This window comes from Vombatus ursinus, unplaced genomic scaffold (genome assembly GCF_900497805.2).
Source record: "Vombatus ursinus unplaced genomic scaffold, bare-nosed wombat genome assembly UNPS02014807.1, whole genome shotgun sequence".
NCBI lineage: Eukaryota > Metazoa > Chordata > Mammalia > Diprotodontia > Vombatidae > Vombatus > Vombatus ursinus.
In genome coordinates this window covers 11,339,183-11,366,419 of record NW_020954585.1, presented here as the reverse complement: position 1 = coordinate 11,366,419, position 27,237 = coordinate 11,339,183, and the positions used below count along the sequence as shown (strand labels likewise).

Genomic DNA, 27,237 nt, shown 5'->3' with positions numbered 1-27,237 from the left:
CTGCCAACAACCTGAAAAAGGACCCTTAGCCAATCAAATCTCAAGGACAATATCCATGTCTCTTAAGAAAAAGAGCTAGCCTAACTGGGAGGGGGGAGTAGGGTTAGGAAAAGCTAGCCCATTTTAAAATTACCCTTGGTCCTAGAATATATTACTCCTACCACAAAGGTAGTATTTGAACCGAGGTCTTCCTAACTCTGAAATCTGTCATGAGGGTGGGGTTGGGAATGGTAAAATAGGTGGGGTGGAGAGGTGAAATTCCAGGCAGAGAAGGTGACAGCATGAAATTCTACCAGACAGATTGGGTATTTCCATTGAAATCAGCAAGGCAGGGAGTAGGAAGGAAGCTTTAGGTGGGCAGGAACCCCTGATACCAATCCATAAAGAGTTGTTCCTAAGCAAGTGGGCCAAGCCAGCTCAGGAGAAGGAAAAGAGAACTTGTATTGACTTGACAAGATGCCTTTCTTTGCTCCTCTCCCAGGTGGTGACGCCCTAACTGGCTTCCTTGGGTGGGAAACTCTTCAGCTCCGTGCTTGCCACTGGGGTGACTGCTCCCACCTTCCCACCCCCACTGAGCAAACAAACAAATCACAGGTTTTTTTTAGTTGTAGAAAATGATTCTGTGGGATTGGATACCTGGTATTGAGCCAGCAGAGCTGGTGGCTCACCTGGGCCTTGAGTGTTTTAGGGAAAGGTCTAGTGAAGTTATTGTTGATGCTGATTACTCCCCTGGCTCAAGGGCCACTGTTCTAGGCTGTAAAGAAAAGTTGTTCACATCTTCATTTCCAATCCTTTTAATGAATCCTAACAAAAGATCAAGGAACTTTAGCCAAATGCATTGTTCTTCCAAACCCGTTTTAATCATCTCAGATGGTTTTTTCCCTCCAGTATTTGGTTTCTTCTTGGTATAACTGCTATTTTAGAGAGAGATTTGTTGCTGTGGCTGGAAGAAATAACTTTTTAAAAGCAAAATAAGTATCCAGTGATTATGCAGTGATAATAATAATCTAAAATCAATAGTCATCATAATAAAAAACAGTATACAAAATTGATAGTCCATAAGTAATAACCAATAATTGATCATGAATAGCCAATAATAACCAATAATCTCAAATTAATAGCCAGTCATCAGTCTCTCCTTTGATCATACATTTAATTCTGTCCCATATGTGAACAGATTGGGTATTAATTAGTTGGGTGACCAGCTAGTTATCTAGGATCTCCAGATGGGTATCTGATACTATCATAAGGGCTAAGAGAGAGATAATGATGTCTCCATAAGAATAGTTAAAATATGATTAAGCCAAGATCTATGTTTTCAACATTCTCATAAAGTTTAGTCATCCTTTTTTTCTCTTTGTCAAAGTATTTGTAATTCCAGATCAGAGATGTTGAGGTGTAGATGCTAGGGGTGCTGGGACCTCAAAATCACAGGTCCTGCCCGAATAAATTTGACCCAAGTCTTCTTTCAATCAAGGACAAGGTTTATTACAGATGAACCATACAGACCAGACTCTTAAGGAATCTGAACATTAGTGATGCTCATAAGGATGAGTGGGCATGAGGAAGTCTCAATGCTTAAATGGGGGCCAGGATGAATCTTATATACAGCCAAGTAATTTGGTGTGACCGGAGGAGGGGCTGGGAGGAGGATCCTGAAGCTGGGATCACTGGGGGAGGAGTTTAGGGAGAATCCTGATGGGAATGTCTGGGAGGTTGACAACCGAGGGCTAAGCTTTATTAGGGTAACAAAAAACTAGAAGATAGGGAAGGGAGAGGTTGAATGGAGTCTGGATAAGATTAAGGATGGGAAATATAACCCAGGGCTATAGACAATAGAGGACTAGGGTCCATTAGGGTATCAAAGGGAGATAGAGACTAGAATAAGGAAGAGCCTGGTAGATCGGAATAAGAATAAGAGATAAGGAAATGCCAGTTGAGTGGATTATAGCCTCAGGCAATCTCTTGAGACTTCTTTGACCAAGTAAGTGAGTTCAAAGGAAGTTTAAGGGTTTTCCGGAGCCTGTAGATAAATGGGACCCAAATTCTTTTTGGGGTGAGAGGCAAAGGTCTTGGCTTGGGCCCATACCCCATCAGAGACAGATAAAAATTTATCAATAATTCCATATTCTATATATCTATATATTCTGCATATCTATTATAATTATGATTAATTAATTACACATTAATATAGTCTATATATCATTACATCGTGTGATTTATAAATAATTAAACTAAACAGTTTTTCTTGAAAATAAAGTAGAACAGTTTGAAATTCACAAATAGAGGAGAGGTGAGGCAATCGGGGTTAATTAACTTGCCCAGAGTCACACAGCTATTAAGTGTCAAGTGGGTGAGGTCACATTTGAACTCAGGTCCTCCTGACTCTAAGGCTGGAGCTCTAGCCACTGCGCCACCTAGCTGCCCAGGAGAGGTTTTGACACTTATTTAATTATTACGTCTTAGTATTTGGTTTCTCACAGCTTGTGCGATGTTTCAGAAAAACAGCATTGAAGATTAGCTGAACTTACTGCCATCTAAAGTTCAAGACAGGCTATTGAGCAAACAATATTAAAAAGACATAATTTATCACTGTGCTCAGTAAGTTCAGTTATATCAATGAGAAAACTCATTACAACACAGTTTGCATTGCAGATTCACTCCCACGTTAAGAAACCATATTGTGGGTATCTGGTAGTTTAGGTTCGAGATTGGAACAAAATGAGATATCTGTAGTTCATTTTGTTATTTAGCTGTGTCTGACTCTTTGTGACCTCATTTGGGGTTTTCTTGGGGAATATATTAGAGTGGTTTGCCATTCCTTCTCCAACTCATTTAACATATGAGGAAACTAAGGCAAACAGGGTCAAGTGACTTACCCAGGATCACATAGCTAGTAAGTGTCTGAGGCTGGATTTGAACTCTGGGTCTTCCTGACTCCAGGCCTGGGACTCTATCCATTATGCCACTGAGCTAATTTATCTAACAGTTAACAAAAGGAGACTTACTTAGCCATATCACAGAAAGCACATTCAGCAAGAATACAACAGTGGTTCAGGTAGACACAGCCCCTCCCCCTCTTCTCTATAGAGAAACACATCTGGTCATCACTATAGGGTGTCATGGAATATCTGTGAAGTCCTAGAGTCTCTCATTTTGCATAGGCTGACTTCTAGTATGTCCCTAGGGTTAAAGTTCCTTGTCTTTTAGGGGGAAAAAAACTATCCTAATCCACATGGTATGAATTGTTCATACCTGTACCTGATAGATATTGTTCATACCATATACCACATGATTGAATTTACATCTTTAGAGCCTAGTTTTATGCTAATTTGAGTTCAGCATATTCTAGTTCAATCTATAACATCAGACTCCAAACAATCAAGGTAATAAATATACTCCAGTGATTTTATAGCTAGGATTTTTTCTTGAATACTTCTGAAAGCCAAATCTACCATGATTGCCATTAGTGGGGATAAGGGGAATGGGAGGAAGAGCATGAAGGAGAGGAGAAATACAGAAAGTATTCCAACACAATAGGAAAGGTAGTAACAGAAACACAATCTTTTGTATATGCCATAACAGCAGGGTTCAAAGTTCTAAGGGACACATCACCAAATTAATTATTATGTGTTATATAAGCAGCTTCTTCAACTTATGTTGTTGTTCAGTCATTCAATCATGTCTGACTCTTCATGACCCTATTTGGAGTTTTCTTGGCAAAGACACTGGAGTGGTTTGCCATTTCCTTCTCTAGCTCATTTTACAAATTAGGAAACTGAGGCAAACAGGGTTAAGTGACTTGCCCAGGGTCACAGCTAGTATCTGAGTATGTATCGATAATATGTAGTAAGTATCTGAGGCCAGATTTTAAGTCAGGTGTTCCTGAGTCCAGGCCTGGTGGTCTATCCACTGCACCACCTAGCTGCCCCCCTCTTCAACTTTTAATCACATTATAAATTACATTTAATATCACTATTTTTTAAGTTATACTCTAAATGGTCAATGGTTAGCTTCTCTACAGAGAAGAGAATTGGTAACAAATTTTTGAAGTAGGTATGTATGTCCCATTATTTTCCACTAATTTAATTATTATCTCTATGTAAATATCATACAAATCTATATATCCAGCTCCAGGCTCTCCCCTAAGCTTCAGTCCTGCATCACTGTTCCACACTCTCAAATCTCTTCTTCCTTTGTCTTATAATCATCACATCTTTACAAACCTCAACCCTGGATTACTTTCACTATCCCCGTCCTTGCTACTGAATGGACCCATTGGAAATCATGAAACAATGCTGAATGGGTCTGCTACAAATTTATGCTATCAAGTCTCAGATGGCTGCTCACTGCAGCAAGACCACCCTTCTAGTCCTCCCTAATCAATTCCCTATCCTAACCAATCACTACACTGGCTCTCCAAACCTTTTCTTTACTCAGTCCTCCTGTACCAAATCCTTCCACCATCTTCTCAGATAAGAACCTTGCTCTTGACATTTAAAATGTTTGAGAGACATAGCTTCTGGGTAATTAACCATTTTACTAATAATGCTAGTTTATTACCAATAAAATGGGTCAGTGACACTCTTTTTTTTATTAATTTATTTTGATTTATCAACAATCACTTCCATAAGCTTTTGAGTTTTAATTTTTTCTCCCCCTCCTTCCCCGAGAAGGCTTTTAATCTGATACAGGCTATACATATACATTCCTACTAAACATATTTTCACATTAGTGATGTTGTAAGGAAGAATTAGAACCAATAGGAAGAACCACAAGAAAGAGAAAACAGAACACAACAGAAGAAAAAAAATAGCAAATAGTATGCTTCAATCTGCATTCAGATTTCATAGTTCTTTCTTTGGATGTGGATAGCACTTTCCATCATGAGACCTTTGGAGATGTCTTAGGATCCTTAAATTTGACAATCTTAATGAAATGGATGAATATTTTAAAAAATATAAATTGCCCAGATTAACAGAAGAGGAAGTAAAATACTTAAATAACCCCATCTCAGAAAAAGAAATTGAACAAGCCATTGATGAACTCCCCAGGAAAAAATCTCCAGGGCCAGATGGATTTACAAGCAAATTCTATCAAACATTTAAAGAACAATTAATTCAAATACTATATAGACTATTTGGGAAAATAGGAGAAAAAGGAGTCTTACCAAATTCTTTTTATGATACAAATATGGTGCTGATACCTAAACTGGGAAGAGTCAAAACAGAGAAAGAAAATTATAGACCAATTTCCCCAATGAATATAGATGCAAAAATTTTAAATAAAATATTAGCAAATAGATTACAGCAACTTATCACAAGAATAATACACTATTAGCATAATTGATCATATCAACAACAAAACTAACAGAAACCACATGATCATCTCAATAGATGCAGAAAAAACTTTTGACAAAATACAACACCCATTCCTATTAAAAACACTAGAAAGCATAGGAATAAATGGAATCTTCCTTCAAATAATAAGTAGCATGTACCTAAAACCTTCAGCAAGCATCATATGTAATGGGACAAGCTAGAAGCATTTCCAATAAGATCAGAGGTGAAACAAGGATGGACATTATCATATCAAACTGGAAACGTTAGCTTTAGCAATAAGAGAAAAAAAAGAAATTGAAGGTATTAGAATAAGCAAAGAAGAAACAAAGCTATCACTCTTTGCAGATGATATGATGATATACTTAGGGAATACTAGAGAATCAAGTAAAAAACTACTTGAAATAATAAACAACTTCAGCAAAGTTGCAGGCTATAAAATAAACCCACATAGATCATCAGCATTTCTATATATTGTCAGTAACACTCTTGAATGCCAAAGACAATCATGGTTATAAGCTTACAGTTTATATGACCTTGGAAGAGTGGGTATTCCTGAGGGTGGCAATCAACTCTTATTGGTTAACAATTAATGAGAAGAATGAATATTTCAATGAGAGGACCTATTCTAATGAGGGGCTAGGGGATATGACTTTGATTATGTCATTTACTTCCAAATTGCCCAGCCTTGGGAAATCTAATCAAAGAATTTTTCAGCAATGTCCTTCAGACACTGAACAACCTACAGGCTTCTGAAAAGATCCTGGTCCTAATTCAATAATTGATTATTAATATGAGAGAGAAATAATCATTTTTCTCAATACTTCACAAAAAAAATAAAGTCATCTACCAAGAGCCCCCTCTTCTCCCCTACTCCTTCCCTCACATCCTTCACCATATCCGCCTTCACTCTAGTCTCCGATAAAGAGGCAGCCCTTCCCCTTGCCAAAGCCAACCCTCCTACTCTTCATTCTATCCTCTCCCATCATCTCCAGCTGATTGCCCCAGTTATCATCCTTACTTTCTCTTTATCTTCAATCTCTCCCTATCTACTGGTTCCTTTCCTGCTGGCTACCAAGCAATTAAGGTAAAGCAATTAGCACAATGCTAATAAGCACATGGTAGGTGCTTAATAAATGCTTTATAAACTGCCGTTTCTGAATTTCCAGTATTCTTATACGTTACTATCCTCCAGGCGTTCCATGATTAAGCCATACTGACTGTTGCTTTTCCACACACAAGATGAGTGCCTTAGTTCAAGTCCTCATCAGTTCTCTCCTAGATTATTGTAATGGCCTCCTAACTGGGGTCTCTCTACTTCATGTCTCTCCCCACTCCAATCTATCTTCCACATAGTTGCCAAAGTGATTTTCTGTAATTGCAAATCTGGTCTTGTCACTCCCCTCCTCAATAAACTTCAGTGGTTCCATGTTGCCTCTAGGATTTAAAGCCACTGAACAACCTGGCCTTTCCAACCTAATTTTACATCACTCCTTTTCCCACACTCAACAGTCCAGCCAAACTGGCCTTCTCTTTGTTGCTTACACATGACACTTCCCATTTCCTGTCTACCTGCATTTGCACTAGCTGTCCCTCATGCCTGGAAAGCCTTCCTTCTTCACCTCTGTCTCCCTTCAAGACACAGCACAAGTACCACCTTCTGCAAAGATCCTTTCCTGACCTTCCCATCTGTTAGTGCCCTCTTTCTCCAACTCCCTTGTATTTATTCTATGTTTGTATATATGTTTATATATATATACATGTTTATATATATGTTTATATATATTTATATATGTACATATTGCATATACTGTATAAGAACATACTGCCACCACCCCACCCCTCATCCCCCATTCCCCACCGATAGAATTCAAGCTTCTTTCAAGCAGGGATTATTTCATTCTTTGTGTTTGTGTCCCCAGAGCCTAGCACAGTCCCTGGCACATAGCAGGCACTTAATAAGTGCTTTTTGATTTATAGTGGGCATGAACAGGTTGCAACACATTGCAAACAAAAAATTATAAAGAAGTGTCATAAGGGATGTCATCAAGGAACTATGTGACTGAAAAAGAAGATAGACTGCTAAGTGTTAAGAGCAAGGGATAAATGATGGGCAGCCTGCACACCTCATTGGTATACTTGAGAAATCAGCAAGACATCAAGGGTGGGCCCCCAACACATGGGGTGAACTCTCTGTGGTGAACTGATGGGAGAACATGGATAAAAGGCCACAGAATAGGCATACGTGGATGGCTTTCAACCTGCATTATTGGAGAGAAAACCCAAATTGATGACATCACAAATCCATTGTAGAATGACAAAGTTACAGACTGATGCTGTCGAGGGAGATTCTTTTGCACCAAATTTAGAAGGGAACACCATGCTATTAATCAGAATTGGTATCTGAAAAGTCACCACAGGATGGAACAATAGCCTAAACCCAAAGATATGATATTTTTAACAGGAATAAATATAATCCTATACTTATATTTAAAAAAAAAGTAAATTAGGCAAGTGGAGTTAAGACATGACTAGGAAGTAGATATGAAAAAAACCTGGAATTTTAGAGTCAGCAGTGTGAGGAGGCAGACAAAAATGGCTAATGTTACCTTGGGGAGTTCTTTGGTTCAGATTTGTGATTTCGTTGGTGTAGGGAATTTCTAGTGAGGAAACTTCCTCCTATCAGTAAGTATTCTGCAATTTATATTCTTCGAGATTTGCCTGGAGCATTGAGGGATTAAGTGATTTGCCTCAGGTCACACAGCTGGCACCCCGTTAGTGTATGCCAGAGCCAGGACATGAATCCAGGTTTTCTTGACTCTGAGGTCATCATCAATCTACTAAGCCATGTTGCCTCTCCATAATGCTTTAGACTGAATTAATAGGATCATAGGATTTAGAGCTGGAAGGAACCTTAGGGATCATTTAATCTAAACTCTTTATTTTGCAGAAGGAAAGGAAGCCCTAAATTAAGTGATTTGCTTGTGATGACAGGCAACAAATAGATAAACACAGTGTTCAGAATGTGGGAAGTGGCAGTCACACTGTACACTACCCTGGTCAGACTGCCTTTGAAGTATTATGTTCAGCCCTGATGTCACATTTTAGGAAGGTCATTGGCAAGCTAGAGCATGACCCAATGAGGGAAACCTGGATGGTCAGTCAGTGAATAAGCATTTATTAAGCACTTGCTATGTGCCTGTGGAGTTAATAAGTGTTCAATAAGTGCTTTTTGTGTTAAACTCTGTGAATACAAATACAACCAAAAAGAAAGACAGTCCTTGACCAAAGAACTTACATTCTGATGGAGGACAACAATATATAAAAACAGGCTGAAAGGGGGTTGGGTGGAGCTATGGTGAAGATATCCAGAGTATAACCTGGGACTCTGTGGAGAGGCCATGTGAATCATTTGAAGGACTGAGAATGTTTACTTTGAAGAAAAGACAGGGGCAACATGATAGCTGTTTTCAAATATTTGGAGGGCAATCATGTGAAAGGATTAAACTTGTTTGGCTTAGAAAGCACCAGGAGCAACAAGTAGAATCAATCAACAATCATTTCCTTAGTGCCTTCTAAGTTAGGCATTATGGTAGTTTTTATCTGGGAATACAAATACAAAAGCATGACAGTCCTTGCCTTCAGGGAGCTTGCCTTCTATTAGGGGAAGCAATAATACACATATAACATAAGCAATACACAAGATACACAAAGTAAATCCAAGGTAATTTTTTTTAGGAAGGAGGGACAACCAATGAACTAATAATAAAATAATAATAATAATAATTATAGCTAATGTTTATATAGCACTTACTATGTGCCAGGCCCTGTGTTAAACGCTGTGCAATTATTACTTCATTTGATCTTCACAACAACCCTGAGAGGTAGCTGCTATTATCATCCCCATTTTACAGATGAGGAAACTGAGACAAACAGGTTAAGTGACTTGCCCATGGTCACTCAGCTAGGAAATGTCTGAAACCAGATTTGAAATGACTCCATGCCTGGCACTCTATCCACTGCTCCACCTAGTTGCCCCATTAAATATTTATTAAGAATCTACTATGTTGGGGCAGCTAGGTGACGCAGTGGATACAGCACCGGCCCTGGATTCAGGAGGACCTGAGTTCAAATCCGACCTCAGACACATAACACACATAACACTCACTAGCTGTGTGACCCTGGGCAAGTGACTTAACCCCATTGCCTAGTCAAAAAAAAAAAAAGTCTACTATGAGCCAGGGATTGTGATAAGTGCTAGGGATATAAAAAAGGCAGAAGACAGTCCCTGCTCTCAAGGAATTTACAATCTAATGAGGACTGGCAGTTTAGAACCTTAGGAAAGGTTTCCCATAGGAAGTAGCACTTAAACTGACTTTTTAAGGAATTCTAAGGGATTTAAGAAGTAGAGGTGAGCGTTTTCCAGGCATGGGGAACGATCTGTTTAAGGGAACAGACGCTTCAGATGGAATGTTTTGGTGAAGGCCAACAAATAGTCCAATTTTGCTAACCTATAGAATCTATGAATAAGACAGTAAAGAGAGGCTGGAATCAGCTTATGAAGGATATTAATTGCCAAAGGGTTTGTATTTGATCTTGGAGATAATAGGGAGCCATTGGACTTTTTTGAATAAGGTCAGAACTGTGCTTTAGGAAAGTCATTTTGGCTGTTATGTGGAGGACGGATTGGAGGCCCCTGAGGCAGGGAGATCAAAAGAGAAGTTACTGAAATAGTCCAGGAAAGAACTGATGACAATCTGAACCCCACGGTGTTAGTCACCAGAACGGGGACAGATATGAGAGATGGTGTGGAGATAGAACTGACTAGATATGACTAGATTTGACATCTGATTAGATGTGACGGATAGGGAAAGTAAAGAGGAAAGTGAGCAGAGAGGAGGAGCTTTTTAACAATTAAATCTGCCCAAAGTAGAATGCCTTGCCTTGGGAAGTTCTCCATCACTAAGGAACTCTTCAAGAAGAAATTGGATAATCACTTATCTGGGATATAGCAGAAAGGATTCCTGAATAATGATTATTTATTTATTAACTTTAAGGTTTAAAGAGCACTTGCCTGTGCTCTAGGTAGTGAATATATTATTATTTTCCTTTTATACATGAGGAAACTGAAGCTCAGAAGAGATTAAATGTTTTACCCAGGATCATATAGTTAGTGAATTACAGAAACACAATTTAAATCTAGGTTCCTCCTCGCTCCAGACCCAACATTCTATCCAATGCACTAGATTATACTGAATAGGAAGCTGGAGAAGCTCAATTCTGAGGTCCCCTCCTTGGCTGAGATTTTGTGAATTAGTCACAAAGTTTACGCTGGTTCTTGGCTCAGAAGTCTTTTCTGATTTGTGTGAGAAGAGCTGAATTGAGGTCTGTAATAGTGACACTATTTGATGATCATGATGAAGGAAAGGGAAGTTCCCAGATCAACTGGGCATCATGAAGTGAGTTTCACCAAAATATGCTTATCAGTTGGAGGGAGGAGAAAACCAGGCAGCTCCTGAGATTGCTTGGGGAGGAGTGGTGTAAGCAGTAGAAAATCCAAGGTGTGTCTGGCTGAATAGGAGAGTTACCCAATGGACTTGATCAACTTATAGGGTAGCAATTCTTTGTCAGGGATTTCTGAGAAAGTATCTCTCTATGGAGAGTGTGGACATGCTCTCTGGCACCTTGTGGAGAGGACAAAAGGCATCTGCTAATTAGATTTCAGAGACTGGGACTGCCCCAAAGTGGATCATTTGTTTTGCAACTGCCTCTTGGTGACTCCTGGAGAATGGGTTTAACTGATATGGGCTGACCCCAAGATGAATTGTTTGGCTTGGACTCTTGAGAGAATAGGCTTTTGTGGAAAGAACCAGACCTTTGTGCCGGTCTGTAAAAGGGAGCTGACATTGCCCTTGGCCTTTTCCCTTCCATTTCCACTTTTATTCTGGATAAATCCTTTAAAAACAAACAAACTTGGGGACTTAAATTACCAAACCACACCTCAAAAAGGCTGCTGTGAGGAGTCAACTTTTTCCTGTAGTAGCAGGTGGTGATGGTGGGAGTTTATCTTCCTCCTTCCCAGGAAGCATTAATGGTCGCTTAGAAGAGACCACGGAAAAGGAAAAAAATGTGTTTGCCTACTTGACATGAGAGTGGAGTTCCTAGATAATGGTACTAACCTCCCTTCCTCCTAGATAAAGGAGGGGTGATTTCCTAGGCAATAAAATCCAGAAATCTAGCCATCCTTAGGGAAGAAGGATTTCCTGAATAGTATCAGGCTCAGGATTGCCTTGTGAGTAACCCCAAGTTCAAGTGTTTGGAGATCCAACCTTCTATCCAGAAAAGGGGAATTTATTTATTTATTTATTTATTTTTTGAGGCAATGGGGTAAAGTGACTTGCCCAGGGTCACACAGCTAGTAAGTGTGAAGTGTCTGAGGCCAGATTTGAACTCAGGTCTTCCTGAATCCAGGGCCAGTGCTCTATCCATCTAGCTAGCTATCCCCAGAAGGGGAATTTCTTGAGCAGCTTGACTATTGTTAAGGGAAGAGAAGGCCTTCAGAAGGTATCAGAAGGTTGAATGTCTATAGGTGGCTTTGTATCTGGACAACTTTATGACACTGAGGAAAAGTGTCTAATTTTGACAAAGTTTACTTATAGTTCACATTCTTATACTGCTTTAATGTTTATAAAGCACTTTTCCCTTAACAATTTGGCGAGATAGGTAGCATACTATTATGATCATTTTACAGATGAGGAAACTGAGGATCAGAGAAGTGAAGTGTTTTTCTAATGGTCACATAGATAATGAATGTTGAAGTTGGGATTTGTGTCTGTGTCTAACAGACTTCATAAGTACAGGATGGGAGACTTATGGCTAGACAACAGTTGGTCTTCAAAAGACTCAGAGGTCTTGGCAGACTATAGACCCATTTGTCAATAGTATAATGTAGCAGCCAATATATATATATATAATATATATATATAACATATATATATATTATATATATGAATACCAATGTAGTGACCAGGATAAGAGAGGTGATAATCCCAATGTACTCTTTCCTGGTCAACCTATACCTGGAGTGCTGTTTGTTGTTCACTCATGTCTGACTCTTTTTGACCCAATGAACCATAGCATGCCAGGCCCTTTTATCCTTCACCATGTCTTGAAGTTTGTCCAAGTTCATATTTGTCATTTCCATGACAGTATCTATCCATCGTATCCTCTGCCATCCTCTTTTCCTTTTGCCTTTAATCTTTCCTAACATCAGGGGCTTTTCTAATGAGTACTGTCTTCTCATTATGTGACCAAAGGATTTAAGCTTCAGTTTCAGTATTTGACCTTCCAGTGAATAGCCTGAATTAATTTCTGTAAGTATTGAATGATTTGACCTCCTTGCTGTCCAAAAGACTCTCAAAAGTCTTCTCCAGCACCACAATTCAAAAGCATCGAATTCTGTGACATTCAGCTTTCCTTGTAGTCCAACTCTCACAGCCACACATTACTATTGGAAAAACCATAGTGTCAGACTGAAAATAAAGACCAAAGAGCCACAGAAATTATACAATTGTTAACTCTGAAAAGTAAAATAAAATAAACCAAAGAGCCATAGAAGTTATTACACCAACTGTCAACTCTGACCAAAGAGCCACAGAGGTTATAGCAAAATTTTTATACCAACTGTCAACTCTGAAAAATAAAACAGAATAAAATAAAACCAAAGAGCTCACAGAGGTTATGCGCAAAAATCTTTCTTTATTCTGTTGGAGGAGGGAAACTAGATATGAATGTTGGGGTCTTCTCCTAAAGGAGATCCCAAAGCAGCAAGGCTAAGCCTTGATACATATAGTAGTGGCTAGACAAAGAACCGAGCAGTGAGAAGTAGCTGTGGCAATGAGGGGTAACAGAAACAATGAGGCAAGTTTGATTCATAGTAGGGCTTCATGACTGGAACATGGTTCCTGTAGGTGCTTGTCCAAGCTCAGGGACCACTTGGGGCTGGTGTGAACCAATTCTGTGATTTAGCTACAGCAGAGTTCATCCAGAGGGTGAGCACAAAGGCTTGTTGTTATGCCAAGCTCAGGGCACAGCTTGCTTGCTGGACCTTAGCTCTGGAAAACAGGGTGGTCTCCTAATAGTAAAAAGAGAAGAATGAAAAGAGAGGGGTGGTCTTGGCATGGAGATCCTGACAATAGCTTTGACTATACAGACTTTTGTCAGCAGTCTCTGCTTTTTAGTATGCTGTCCGGATTTGCCATAGCTGTCCTCCAAGGAGCAAGTGTCTTTTAACTTCATGACCACGGTTACCATCTGCAGTAATCTTTTACTATGGAGTATTCTGGATATCACATTTTAGGAAGAGCATTGATGAGTTGGAAAATGTTCAGAGAAAAGCAACCAAGATGGTAAAATGCTTTCAGGTCATGGTATATAAGAATCAGTTGAAGAAACTGGGAATGTTTAGTCTAGAGAAGAAAAGACTTGATTGGGGGTAGGAGTGTGCTGGTAAATCTTTGGGAAAAAGTGTACACAGGACACATTCTTAAGTTTAATCTGAATTATTAGTATTTTTCTATATCACTTTAAGTCTAGACAATCAATAAAATAATAAATTAAATTTTGATTTGTAGCCTCTACTGATTTCCATAATGTAAATGCTCACACTGAAAATTTAACAATCACTCTTGGTAGCTGGTTCTGAGCTGCCACCTGGGGAGGAGAATACAATAAACAGCTTCAAGTATTGTGTGGCAACATTGTACAGTGGAAAGAGGGCTGGAGCTGGAATGAGAGAATCTAGATTTGGATCTTGATTCTGTCAATGGTCACTTGTGTGATCTTGGCCAAGTCATTTAATCTCTCTGGGCCTTAGTTTTTTCAACTGTAAAATAAACAGACTCTAAGGTCCCTTCTACCTTTAAATCTATGATCATATGAAGAGGATTGGTCTTGGCCCACTTAGCCCTGGAGGGCAGAAGTTAGGAACCGGTAATGGTGTATTATGAATAGTAATGAATGCAAGTTTCAGAGAAGTAGATTTAGGCTTGATATAAGAAAAAGCATCCTTATAATGAGGGCTGTCCAAAATGAAATGGGCAGTCTCAGGAGGGACTAGGCTCCCTCTTATTAGAGGTCTTTAAGCAGAAGCTAGATGACCACATGTTAGGTGTGTTGTAGAAAGGATTCCTGGGCAACTAACTGGTGTAGTGGATAGAGCACCCAGCCTGGAGTCAGGAAGACTTACCTTCATGAGTTCAAATCTTGCCTCAGATACTTACCAGCTGTGTGACCCTAGACAAGTCACTTAACCCTGTTTGCTTCAGTTTCCTCATCTGTAAAATGAACTATAGAAGGAAATGGCAAACCACTCCAGTATCTTTACCAAGAAAACCCCAAATGGGGTCATAGAGTCAGACACAACTGAAAACAACTGAACAACAACAGAAGGAATTCTTGTAGATGCACAGGTTGGGCTATAATGACCTCAGATGTTCCCTTGACTCAGGTTCTAGGATTCTGTGACCACCTAAATCCAGTCCTCTCTCTTCTATACCATGCTGCCTCTCAGAGCTTCCTGAAGGAGCCAGGCAGTGGAAGCTCTGTCCCAGAGTGAACCAAGTGAATCATCAGAATATTAAATCTGGGAAGATCCTTAGAGATCATCTAGTCCAAATCCTTCATTTTACAGATGAGGAAACTGAGGCCAAGAGAAGGGAAGTAACCTTCCTAGAATAGAATGTAAACTCCCCCAGGGCAAGTCAGCGCTTGACATTTCATAGACACTTAATAAATGTTTGTAGATTCATCATCTGAGGATAACAATAAATACGTTGCCCGGTTTCTTTTCTCCTGGTCTCATGTTTATTCCCCTGTGACACTTGAAAGTAATAAACATTTATTAGGGGTAAATAGATAGCCCCAACCAATGGAGTCCTGGATGTGAAATCAGGACCTGAGTTCAAATCCTGCTTCAGAAACTTACTAGTTTTGCGGCCCTGGGCAAGTCACTTAACCTTTCATGAAGCCTCAGGTTCCTATTCCATAAAATGGGAATAATAATAGCACCTACATTACAGGGTTTTAGGATGAATTAAAGTGCTTTGCAAAACTTAGAGTGTTATATAAATGTTAGCTATTATTATTATTACTTTTTATTTTAAAAATTATATAATTTAGTCTAGACTTTTTACCCCACTGTGAGTGTGGATAGGTAGCCCCAGAATTCATACCTCTTTAACTCAGTTTGCCTTCTGAGCTCTGAGCCTAGAACATGACCAGTGTAGTTCTGCTGTAGTTAAATGACCCCGGAGTGTCTTAACACCCTCCCTTTGACATTATCCCCAATTTATCCTGTATTTATCTTATTTATACATAGTTGTTTTGTATGTTGTCTCTCCACTAGCCAGTAAACTCCTTGAGAGCTCATTGAATGATTTTTTTTTAATCCTTAGAACATAGCATATTGCCTAGCACATAGCAGATATTTAATAAATGCAAATTGATTGACCATTAACCTGGTTGTCCTTCCAGATTGACTTGTATGCAGGGGCCCTCTTTGTGCACATCTGTCTGGGCTGGAATTTTTTTCTGTCTACTGGCATAACGTTGGTGATCACGGCACTTTACACTGTTGCAGGTAAGGGATGGAATGAAATAAATTGTGGATCTGCTGCAATGCAACCTTTTTTTCCATGCCAGGGACCCTCATCCAACCTAAAGCTCCCACTGCTCTAGGCACTCCCTTCCCTCTCCCCACCCCACTCGCCAGCACAAAGAGGAGGATGATACAGAGAAAACATAACTCCTGACTTGGTTCCTACCCTTTGCATGTAGGTTTACATATACCTCCAACCCTGTCTGAGAGAAATATAGTGCTCCCATACAAAAGGTGCAATATATTTCTGACAGTATTGGACTTGGAGTCAGGAACAATTGGTTCTGAATCGTGGCCACCTCTGACAGCTTATAGCTGCATGATCATGGAAACTTACTCAGTTTCCTCGTCTGTAAAAAGAGGAAAATAATAACAGTAATACTCTGCTCACAGGCTTGTCATGAGGTTTTTAGCAGTGTGAGAGCAGAGCAGCATGAGCAAAGGTACAAAGAAGGAAAAGTAGAGGGCATGTGCAGAGAATGATTGGAGTTGGGGGCCAGGGAAAGAAGTGAGGGGCAGAGACCAGAAAACAAAGCTCTGAGGAGTTTAGAGTTAGGTCAGAGCATGGAAGGCAGTGGATGCCAAGCTGAGGAGAATCATGACAACATGGATTACTCCACCTTGGGAGAGGGAATGTGGGTGATACACAGGCTTCCCTTGCTTCCTCCAGAGTATCTAGCCACCTGGCTCACCGTTCCATTCATTGATTCGTAATAACTGCCCTGTGTTGGCCTGAGTCTCATCTGCGCAGTCAGGCTGAGGGCCCAGTCCTGAGTGCTGTTACCCCTTTTCCCGTAGGTGGCCTGGCTGCTGTCATCTACACCGATGCACTGCAAACACTGATCATGATAGTCGGGGCAATCATCCTGACAATCAAAGGTAAGGAGTTGACCCCGACCCCATCTTGAGCTGTTTGTTCCCATGCTCAGCAATCACACACACAAGCCCAGGGTGGGACCCATTCCAACTTGAAGTCTTTTATTGGATTTAGGTTTTGCTTGTACAACTTTTCTGCATTTTTAAATACCAGGCGTGGGACACTGGAATCATAAATACAGGGTAACAGGTGAGGAGGGGAGTCATGCCCTGCAAGAATGGCCCCTGGTTCTTGAAAATGGCCCAGAACATTCGAATCTGCAGAATTGTGGGGGGTTGGTTGGGAGAACAAAGGCCTGCAGAGATGAGTTCAGGAGCAATTCAGCAGAAGACGCTGACGCTGACGGGCTCTCAAAGTCTTTTCCCATGTTTCCCCTTCCCTGGCCAGTTAGTTTTCTCAGCTCAAGCTCAGCCTCTGGCTATCAGAGTTGATTCAAGAAACACTGGCTGGTAGCTCAATGTTTTGCAATGAGATGCTGCCAAAGGTGGATTTTAAATAGTGCATTTAAGGCCAGAAGACAACCAGAGACTCTCCTCTGTTTAAAATAACAAAAATAAATTCTCCAGCGACAATAACACTTCACATGAGAAAAAGAGGTAGAGATAAGGGGGGATGGTTTGGACAGGGTGAAATTCATCCTGGCTTAGGCTACAGACAACAGAGATCTCAGGGAGAGGAACAAGATATCTGTTTAATCAATCTAAGAAGTACAGGGATGGTTGGCTCCACGTGCCTCTGAGAACAGGGCTGTATGTAGCACGATCGTGAATGTTCTTTCCCTGGAGAGAACGGCTGGCCCACTCACCCTCACTTGCTTCAACCCAATGGAGAAACCTCAAACCACAAGTCTCTGTTATTTAAATTAAATAGTATCTCCCTTAAGGCAGTAGCAGCCGGAACAGAAGGAATCTGTACCACCGTTACCGAATTGTAGCACAGTTGAAAAGTCAGGAGGTCCAGGTCTGAAGGGTCTCTAATGCTTCCTAGCTGTGTAACCTTGGGCAAGTGGCTTAACTTCTCTGAGCCAGTTTCCTTACCTGTGAAATGCGTGACAATAAATCTATACTGTACTATATAACTCACAAGATTGTAATGAAGAAAATGCTTTGTAAACTTGTAAGTGCTATATAAATGTAAGTTACTATTCATCGGGAAAAACTGGGTGAGGGGAGGGCAGTCTTCTCAGGTTAGAAAACTGAGGTTCAATTTTCAGAAAATAAACTTACTTCTATTTAGTAGCTGGACAACTGTCCTGACTGGCTACTTGCTTATCCTGCTTATCCCGGGAAAGGTCAATTCCCATGGTTCCCACGGTCCATTGTTGCAGCACTAACCAAATGACTTTGGAGGTAGAATCTTATTGACAGGGATACCCTGAGCTCTAGTGGACATTCATTTAGATTCCAAGACTACTAGCTGATTTCTAAGTCTCAACCTGCCTTATTTGGGGGGGGGGGGGGGGGCAGGGGAATGGTGCCTCACTCCTGACCTCTAACCTTCTCTATGCTTGATCACCTATCTTCCCACTAGGGAGTGCCTAACAGACTGCCAGTAGGAGCTGTCTACCCAAACATGCATGCCTAAACATATTACAGATAGATGTTTTTCAAGGAGACTCAAACTCTGGGAGTCGATTTATAGAGGGTGAATGGAAAATCAGACTCAAGGGTCATTTGTTTAGCGTCTTTCGGACAATAAGCTTTGGGATGAAACTCTTATTATGCCAGATAGGGTGAGAGGTGAAATTCTGAATGTAGGTAAGGCTGTGGTTATGCCTTTAGACAGATGAACTTTCCAAAAGATTTTCTGGCCCTTAACCAAATGCAGAGAGTCATTCATATGCATTTTTCAGGAAGGCAGGCATGGAGCTAAGGAGGGGAGATGGGGGTGTAACGCCCCAGCTGAGCCTCTAAGTTTGAAATTCTGAGGACGCATGGGTGGAGTGATAAAGTAACGGTGCTGATTCTTTAGCAAACAGTGTTGTTTAGTCCTATTCAACTCTTCATGACCCTGTGGGCCATAGCATGCCAATGCTGTCCATGGGATTTTCTTGGCAAACATACTGGCGTGGTTGGCCACTTACTTCTCCAGTGGATTAAGGCAAATAGAGGTAAGTGACTTGCCCACAGACACACAGCTAGTGTCTGAGGCCAGATTCGAACTCAGGTTTTCCTGACTCCAGACCCAACACTCTATCCACTGAGCCATCTAGCTGCCTCCTTAGCAAACATGTTAGAACTTAACCATGACAGCAGGATGCTCATGCAGCCCTGGCTTAAGCATCAGATGCCCTTAGCTCAGATTTCTAGCTGTCAAGGTAACCAGGATGCTGAAAGAACCTGGAGTCCATGTCATTTGAAGACAGGTTGAAGGAACCGGAGATCTCTAGTGTGAAGAAGAGAAAGCTTGGAGCAAACGACATGACAACTGTCTTCAAGTAATTGAAGGGCTGTCCCACGAGAGAATTTGGCCTGTACAGTTTGGCTCCAGAGAGCAGAAGCAGTCGCAATGAGTGGCAGTACCTGAAGCAAATTTAGGCTAGGTATTAGGGAAAAAACCTTCCTACCAATGTGAATTATCCAGAAGTAGAATGGCCTGCCTTGAGAGGCAGTGAGTTCCTTTTCAAGCAAAAGCTCAAAGTTGGGTATATTGTTTTTTATTCAAGCAAGGGCAGAACTAGTTGGCTGCTGACATCCCTTTCAATAGGAAACTCTATGATTCTATGACCTTGGGCAAGTCACATCACATCTACGGCTTTTGTCTCCTTATCTGTAAAAGGAAGGTCAAACCTGTAGTCTCTTCAACTGAACTTTGCACGGCATCATTTCTAATTTTCTGCTGTCCTCTAGATGCACTCCAGGTTTTCAGCATACCTCCTAAAATGGATCTAGAATTGGCCATAGTGTGGTATGACCCCTGTAGAATACAGTGATAATATTATTTTCTCTTATGTGGAGCAGCAGCGCAGACTGTGATCACATTCCCTTTTCAATCTGCTTCTTCACATTACTGATTCACACTGAGCCTACAGGCTTGAGAGGAAGTGATTTCTGGAAGATGTGTTGGGGTTAGGAAGAAAAGCATTTCAGATATAGGGAACGGTGTTAGCAATTCATGGGGGCAAGAAAGTGTGGAGTGGATGGAGGGATGTCAAGTTTGGCTAAAGTGTAGAGCACACAGTATGACAAGGCTGGAAAAACAAGGTGGTGCCAGATTGTAGAGGGCCAAGCAATGGACTCAGAACCTCTATAGTACATAACAGGGAGTTTTGAAGGGTTTTGAGCAGAGGAGCAGTGGGATCAGATTTCTAGGTAAGAAAAGATGTCTGATGGTAGTGTAGTTGGTCGGAGGTGATGAAGTGAGTGGATTTGGGAACAGCTATTAGGTTACCTTTCAGGAGGGTGTTAATGATGATAGTCTAAGCTTGTAGCAGGGGAAATGGGGGAGGGAGGAGGGAGAAAAAAGAAACATTTCTGAGGTAGAATCAATGGGAGTGATTGGGAGTGTTTCAAGGGAGAAGTAAGGATAAAAGATAGCATCCAAGTTTTAAACACAGGACACTGAGTGACACTCACAGAAATAATAATAATATCATTAAGAATAGCAAGTTGGAGGGAGAGTCAGAGGTTCTTTTTTCAAATCCTGGCTCAGCTACTTATTACATATAGGACAATGGGCAGGGAACTTCTGTTCTTGTCTGTAAATCGAAGGTATTGACCAAGTTAATGTCTAAGGTCCCCAGTTCTCATCTATGATCCTACAACCAGATAATGCCCCAAATCTATGACAGTTTTAAACTGTATTCTATGGTCAGCCCTGTAATGACTACCAGAGCCTGAAGCTCATTCTTTGAAATACTCATTATGGCTGCAAATCTTTGCTCTTGGAGGGAAGATCTGATTCTTCAAAAGGGCCAAAAGTTACTTGGGGGAGTGTCTAGGGATCCTATTTGGGGTAGGAAACACAAAAATTTATGAGAGACTTGAAAACTGGTCTCCTCTGGCTCAGACATACCTGGCTCTGAAGCAAACTCCCAAAGATGTCTGCAAAATGGCAAAAGGAAGAGTACTGCATTTGGGGTCAAAAGACCCAGGTTTCAATGTTAACTCAGCTACTTCACTATATAGCCTGAGAGATCTTGGTCAAATCACTTCGCTCTTCTGGGATTCAGTCTCCTTATGGGTAAAGTGAGGGTTTGGAACAGCTGACTCTAAGGTCCCTTCCCCCTATGAGCCTCCATCCTAAGCAGCGGCATTGAAATACATATTTAACATACTGCTTTGAAGGGGGAGAGGCATTGCTCATTTGAAGGGATAAATTACCCATATCCTTGTTTAAAAAAGGAAATATATGAAAAGCGGTCTTCAAGTTGGAGGTCATAGGGAGTTGCCTAAACTTCCAAGGACCATTGAGTTCTGCTTCCTTGCCCTCTTTTTCAGTCAGGGATGAATGTGTAAAGATTGAGGAGTGTAGGAATTGGGGGAGGAGGAAGTTAGAGCTATGTGAAACAACCTACTTGTTGGGAACTATTTCTAGGGAGAGTTTCCTAGCCTGCAGCCAGTTTGGCCTTGGTCCCTCCTCCCTGGCCCTTACCCAGGCCCATGGGCTTGTCTCTTGCCTCAGTTTGACTGCCTGACTACCATGAAGATATTTTATCCCTTCAGCAATGAGTACTTTGGTCCTAGGCACTGAGATAGGGTCAGAGAAAGGGGATAATTCTGCCACTTGGTGCCATCTTTGCTATTGTCCCCTCAAAGCTGAGGCCCAACTCGGGGGGGGGTGACTCTGGACTTGTTCCTGTCTGAATAGGTAATCATAGAGATTAGGCCCAGTTTTTCTGAAGAATGTAGGGGAAAGCAATTGGCCAACAGTAATCAATATTTCCTCTGATTATCCCCCATTCCCTTACCCCTCCAAAGGGAAAATCATCTGTTCCCTGGAGTCAGGGCAGGCCCCAGAAATGTTGGTCTCCCTCCTTTCTCCATTGCAGGGCAGATAGGACAGATCCAGGCAATTTGGAGGGTTAGGATGAAGACAGAATAAATCAAGGGGTCACTTTCCTTTCTTTCTGTGGTAGCAACTAGATTATTAGTTCTGCATTCAGGTTTCTGGCAGGTGAGCCTAAGATATATTTTCCCACACTGTTTCAAGGGATGTCAAGGCAGTCCCACATATTCAAGGACTGAAGAGTGGAATGAATGGGGGGGCAGGCAGCCATGGGACAAGGGGTTTCAATAGAGGCCTATGTAAAAGAGGTAATCATGATCACTTAAGTAAGGTGTAGGACAAATCGTCTCCCTAAGGGAAAAGTCTTAGCATTGGCCATTAGAAGATGATTGAGTAGACATTGTATATGCTAGAAATAGCATTGAACAGCGAATCAGGAGACAGAATCATAGACTAATAGTCTAAGTCTAATGGCTAGAAGATTTTAGAGATTAGCCCCAAATCTTCATTTTACATGAGGGAAATCAAGGCCTTGGAAAAGTGAAATGACTTATTTACCTCATGATTTTGTTGTGGTATTGCCTTTCTTTATATTCCCAGTGCTTAGCCCAGTGCCTGGCACATAGTAGGTCCTTAATAAATGCTAGCTAACTGACTCATCCAAAGTTAGACAACTAGCTAGTAAGTAGAGCAGGATTAGAACCAAGGTCTCCTGACTCTTGGTCCTCTACACCATCTTAAAAAAAGGAAAACTGTTTCCCTGATTAGCTTCAGTCTTCTCACGTGTAAAATGAAGGGATAGAACTCTTCTCTAAAAGGGAGATTACCATCTAGCTAATTCTCTAAGTACAAAGCAAAGCCAGAGGCCCCACAACAAGCAACGATCCCAGCATGGTACTATTGGACACAGAAGTTTAATACTTTAGACCTCACCATGGGATCCTTGGTTTTGAACAAAAACACAAGTTTTGCTTTTTTACAGCACAAAACTGAGTAAAGAAATCTTCACTCTGAGATTGTTGGGGTAACAAGTCCAGCAAGATCCCTCCAGGGTAACAGGAATCTAGTAGTTCCAATGTGCAAAATTATCTTTTAATAATTTTGTTATCTTTAAATAAAAATAAAATACAATCATATAATTAGATCTTTTTTTTTTTCGCTCCCCACTCCTTTCCAGACATATGTTTGGAAAAGGTGAAGTTGTAAGAAAATCTTAAAAATTGTTGCACCAGAAAGTCAGTTGCAGGAGGGAGGGGAGTCACTGGCCAGTCCAACCGGCCAATCTCTCCCTCCATTGCTTCTTCTTTTCCCTTGCTCCCCCCTCCCCAATTTCCCATTTTCCCTTTCAGCTTTTGACCAAATCGGGGGTTATAGCCAGTTGGAGACAGCTTACTTACATGCAGTGCCAAACAAGACAATCCCTAACACAACATGCCACCTGCCCCGGGCTGACGCCATGCACATGTTCCGAGATGCCCACACTGCAGACCTCCCATGGACTGGTATGACCTTCGGTCTGACCATCATGGCCACTTGGTATTGGTGCACCGACCAGGTAAATGTAAACATCATATTCCCTCCTCCTGCCCCTTATGTCATATGTACAACAAATGCAGTTCCCCCATCTGAGGTCCAAGCAGCATGGTTTAAGAATACTTGCATTATCAGAGTCTAGTCTCAAGAACTCCAAGGAAAGGAGCAAGCAGCTCTGGGCTGAGCAAGGTGAGGAAGAGTGGGCTTGCTTTTAATCCTTGTGGCTTGTGGGTCCCGGGGCCCTCCGTCGGAAATCAGCAGAAGCCCACGGGCCCCCACCTGCCCTATTCCTGAGGATTTTGTTCTGTGATAGTTTGGAAAGGGGGATACCAAATGGGGTTGACAGCTCCTCCCGGCTCCCACTCTCAGCTGGGCTGCCCGGGGTTCTAGCAGTCCTCAGGTTCCTGCCGTCTGGGGGTCCACCTTTGGTCTGCCAATAGCGTGAGCCCACTGTTGCTGGCCCGGACTTTTTGGCGGGGTGCTGGAGGCCATCAGCTGCACGGATGCCGTCCCGTCGGTATTTGGGAAGCTCTGGGTTCTTTGCTGACTGCTGGAAGCTGCCTTTGTCCCTGGTCCCAGGGGCAGGTCTCTTATCCCCATAACGGTGGAACTGTTGGCCCTGGGCAGGGGTAGAGAGTAGGGACAAGAGAGAAAGTTTATAAGAAAATTCAGGGAAGGCAAGAAAACTCCCTTCAACCTAAAAGACTTTGTGATGAGTGGAAAAGCACTGGCTTTGGAGTCAGAAGATCAGAGTTCACGTTTTACCTCTCATGCTTAAGAGCTATGTGACCCTGGGCAAGTCACAAAACCTATTGGAGTCTCAGTTTCCTTATCTGTAAAATGGAGGCACTACCACCACTCTCAAAGTGTCATCTTGAGGAAAGTGTTTTGTAAACTTTAAGTGTATTGTTATTTTTACTATTAAGGAAAAGTGACTGGGCCTTTTGTTTCTATTCAAGGCTAGAATTCTTAATATTTTTTGTGTCATGGACTCTGGCCAGGAGTTTGGTGAAGCCTATGGACCCCTTCTCAGAATAATGTTTTTTAATGCATAAGTTTAAAAAGGAAGCTAAGTAAGCTGAAATGCAGTTATTAAAAACTTTTTTTTAAGTTGATGGACCCTGCTTAAGAGCCCTTGATTTTATGGATTTGAATCTCAGCTCTGTGGCCTCAGGCAACTTAACCTCCAGCTGTCTCAGTTTCTTGTGGCTGTAAAATGGGGGTTGGGGTGATTGGGAGGAAGGAGATCCAGATTATATTTTCAGCTCTGCTACTAAGTAGCTGTGTGACTTTGGGCAAGTCACTTTCCCTCTTTGGGCCTCAGTTTCCCAATAAGTAAAATTAGATGAATGTGATGAAGATGATGTGATAAGATGAATATGATGTGATAAGATGAAGAAAATGTGATAAGATGAAGATGAAATGAATGTTAAAGTCCCTTCAGGCTCTAATACTTTCTGTCTCCAATTTTCACATTTGGCTACTTTTGATCAGTTTTTCCTGAATGTGTGAGGGTAACAATGACTAGATCTGGCAGCAGCACTGACTGCAAAAAAAAAAAAAAAAAAATCAGTTTCCAAGGTAGGGTAGAGATTAATCTAGGTGGATAGGAGATGGACCAGGAGGGGAAAGTGGTTCTCCTGGCCAACGTGAGGTCTATGAAATGAGAAAATGGTGGCACGAGCAGTTGATGTGTGGGGGTTACTAGTCTGATTCAAACTTTTCCTAGAGGTCACTGGACTCATTTCACAACATGCCTCATTTTGTCATGTGCCTTAAGATCCTTGGCCTCAATCTGGTCTCCCTAAGTTTAATGTCATTCAGGTGATTTTCCCATGGAGGCCAAATGAGTCAGCATTCCTTCAGGGTTGACTACCTGGCCAGCACAAGGGAGGACTAGTTCGGAGACAGAAAGGCCCACCCACTGGTACCAGTTCTAGTCCTCTGCAAATCTGAAGGCGTATGGGGCCCAGAATGACTGACTCCATCTGGCTGGGACTAGGGCAGCTCACTTATTCCTCCCAACCTTGGACTTCAGAATTGAAGGCCTAGAGTAAGAATGAGGTGTCAAAGGTGAAAGAATATTGGTCTCAGGTTAATCATAGATTCAGAGATTGAGAGAATCCCAGAATCCCAGAGCTGGGCAGGATCATCTAGTCCTGGGATTCTTAAGCTCTTTTATGTCTTGGCAGAAATCTGGTAAAACCTATGTACTCCTTCTTGGAACAATATTTTTAAATGCAAAAAATAAAATACAAAGGATTACAAAGGAAACCAATGATATTGAAATGTAGTCATCAAATTTTTTTTTAAAAAGTTTACAGTTCCCAAGTTAATAAACCCTGATCCAGTCCGACCTCCCCATTGTACAGGTAAGGACATGCAGCCATCAAGATGGGAGCTGGCTTGCCCAAGGTCACAAAGTGAGTTGGACAAAGGCCAGGACTAGAACTTGGGTCTAGTATGTATTCTGTATGCACTCTAGCTAAGCTGAACCTCATGGTCCAGGCCTATGCAATTTTCACCAGCTCTTCTTTCTCTAAGATCCTCCTTGTTAGAGGCCAGCCTCCCTCCCCAGGGTTCAGAAGGACTGAGTACTTCCTAGCACAGGTATAACCCAAAGGCTATAAACTTCCATACCACCTGATGTTATTGAACACCATGCCAACAGTTTGGCTAACAGAGACATAAGCCAAGGTAGCGGCAAAGAGGCGTTGGTAGCCTGGGAGGCAGGGAGAGGAGGAGAGCAAACACTTGGATGAGATGTGTACATTCAAACACTTGGGCAAATGCCTAATGTTCCAAACATTCTAATTTTTCCTAGTCAACCAGGCTAGAAACAATCACAAAACAGAAGGTGTGTTGACATTTCCTGTGTGTTTTCTGACATCTGGATCTCCACCTGACCTTAGCCCCTTGGGGTAATAATAGTAACTGCTTACATTTATATAACTCTTGGCAGTTTACAAGTAACTTTATCTCACTGACCTGTGTGTGACAGTATAAAGGGCACTGAACTGCAATCACATAGGTCTGAATTTGAATCCTCTGTGACATATTACTATCTTCTCAGGGTATGTGTGATGGTGGGTAAGTCAATTAACCTCTCCGGGTCTTGATTTCCTCATCTATAAAATGGGGGAAGGTCCCTTGCTCTATAACTCAAGGATCATGCACTACCTACCAACCTACATACTTGTCTTTTACAGACAAGACACCTGGGGTTCAGAAAGGCAAAGGGGTCAAGCTGCAGCTTGAACCCTGGCCTCCTGACTCCAAATTCAGTGCTCTTTCCACTATACCACACTGTTGAGGTAGTACTTTGACAGATGTTTTTTAAAATCTCTCACTGCAACTCTGAGGTAAGCAGGGCAGATCACATTAGAAAGCAATAACACATAATGGATGACGACTTGGGAGTCAGAGTTCAACTCCTACCTCAGATACTTAATTGCCAGGTGTCCCTGGGCAAGTCACTTAACTTTTCCCATCCTCAAGGTCCTCATCTATAAAATGGGGATAATAGTGTGACCCTGGGCAAGTCACTTAATCCCGATTGCCTCACCAAAAAGCAAAAAATTAAAAATAAAAATAAAGTGGGGATAATAACAACACCTACCATGCAGGGTTGTTGTGAGGATCAAATGAGATCCTATGTGGAAAGCACTTTGCAAACCTTAAAAGTGCTTTGTAAATGTTAGCCCTTATTATCATCTCCATTTTATTGACAAGGACACTGAGGCTCAGAGGGATGAAGCCAAAGCTACACAGTTAATAAGTAGCATTTTAGGGATTTAAACTGAGGCCTGTGACTCCCAAGTTCTATTCTTTCTACTACATCACATCGCCTTAGACCAGTGATTTTCATAATATAGTCTCGGGAA

General features: G+C 41.4%; 2 protein-coding genes across 6 annotated transcripts in view; one reads left to right on the top strand and one right to left on the bottom strand.

The window, feature by feature from the left end:
- Positions 1-27,237, top strand: part of SLC5A10 (solute carrier family 5 member 10) — a 175,193-nt gene that overhangs the window by 42,195 nt on the left and 105,761 nt on the right. For 3 of the 4 annotated variants that reach the window (XM_027874792.1, XM_027874789.1, XM_027874790.1), the window contains exons 6-8: positions 15,873-15,978; positions 16,795-16,875; positions 23,170-23,375. In XM_027874792.1, coding sequence (XP_027730593.1) covers positions 15,873-15,978; positions 16,795-16,875; positions 23,170-23,375 — 393 coding nt within the window. The remainder of the gene's footprint in view (positions 1-15,872; positions 15,979-16,794; positions 16,876-23,169; positions 23,376-27,237) is intronic. The other variant, XM_027874791.1, reaches the window with a different exon arrangement.
- Positions 23,352-27,237, bottom strand: part of FAM83G (family with sequence similarity 83 member G) — a 59,636-nt gene continuing 55,750 nt past the window's right edge. For both annotated transcript variants that reach the window (XM_027874787.1, XM_027874788.1), the window contains exon 6: positions 23,352-23,972. In XM_027874787.1, coding sequence (XP_027730588.1) covers positions 23,565-23,972 — 408 coding nt within the window. In that variant the 3' untranslated portion in view covers positions 23,352-23,564. The remainder of the gene's footprint in view (positions 23,973-27,237) is intronic.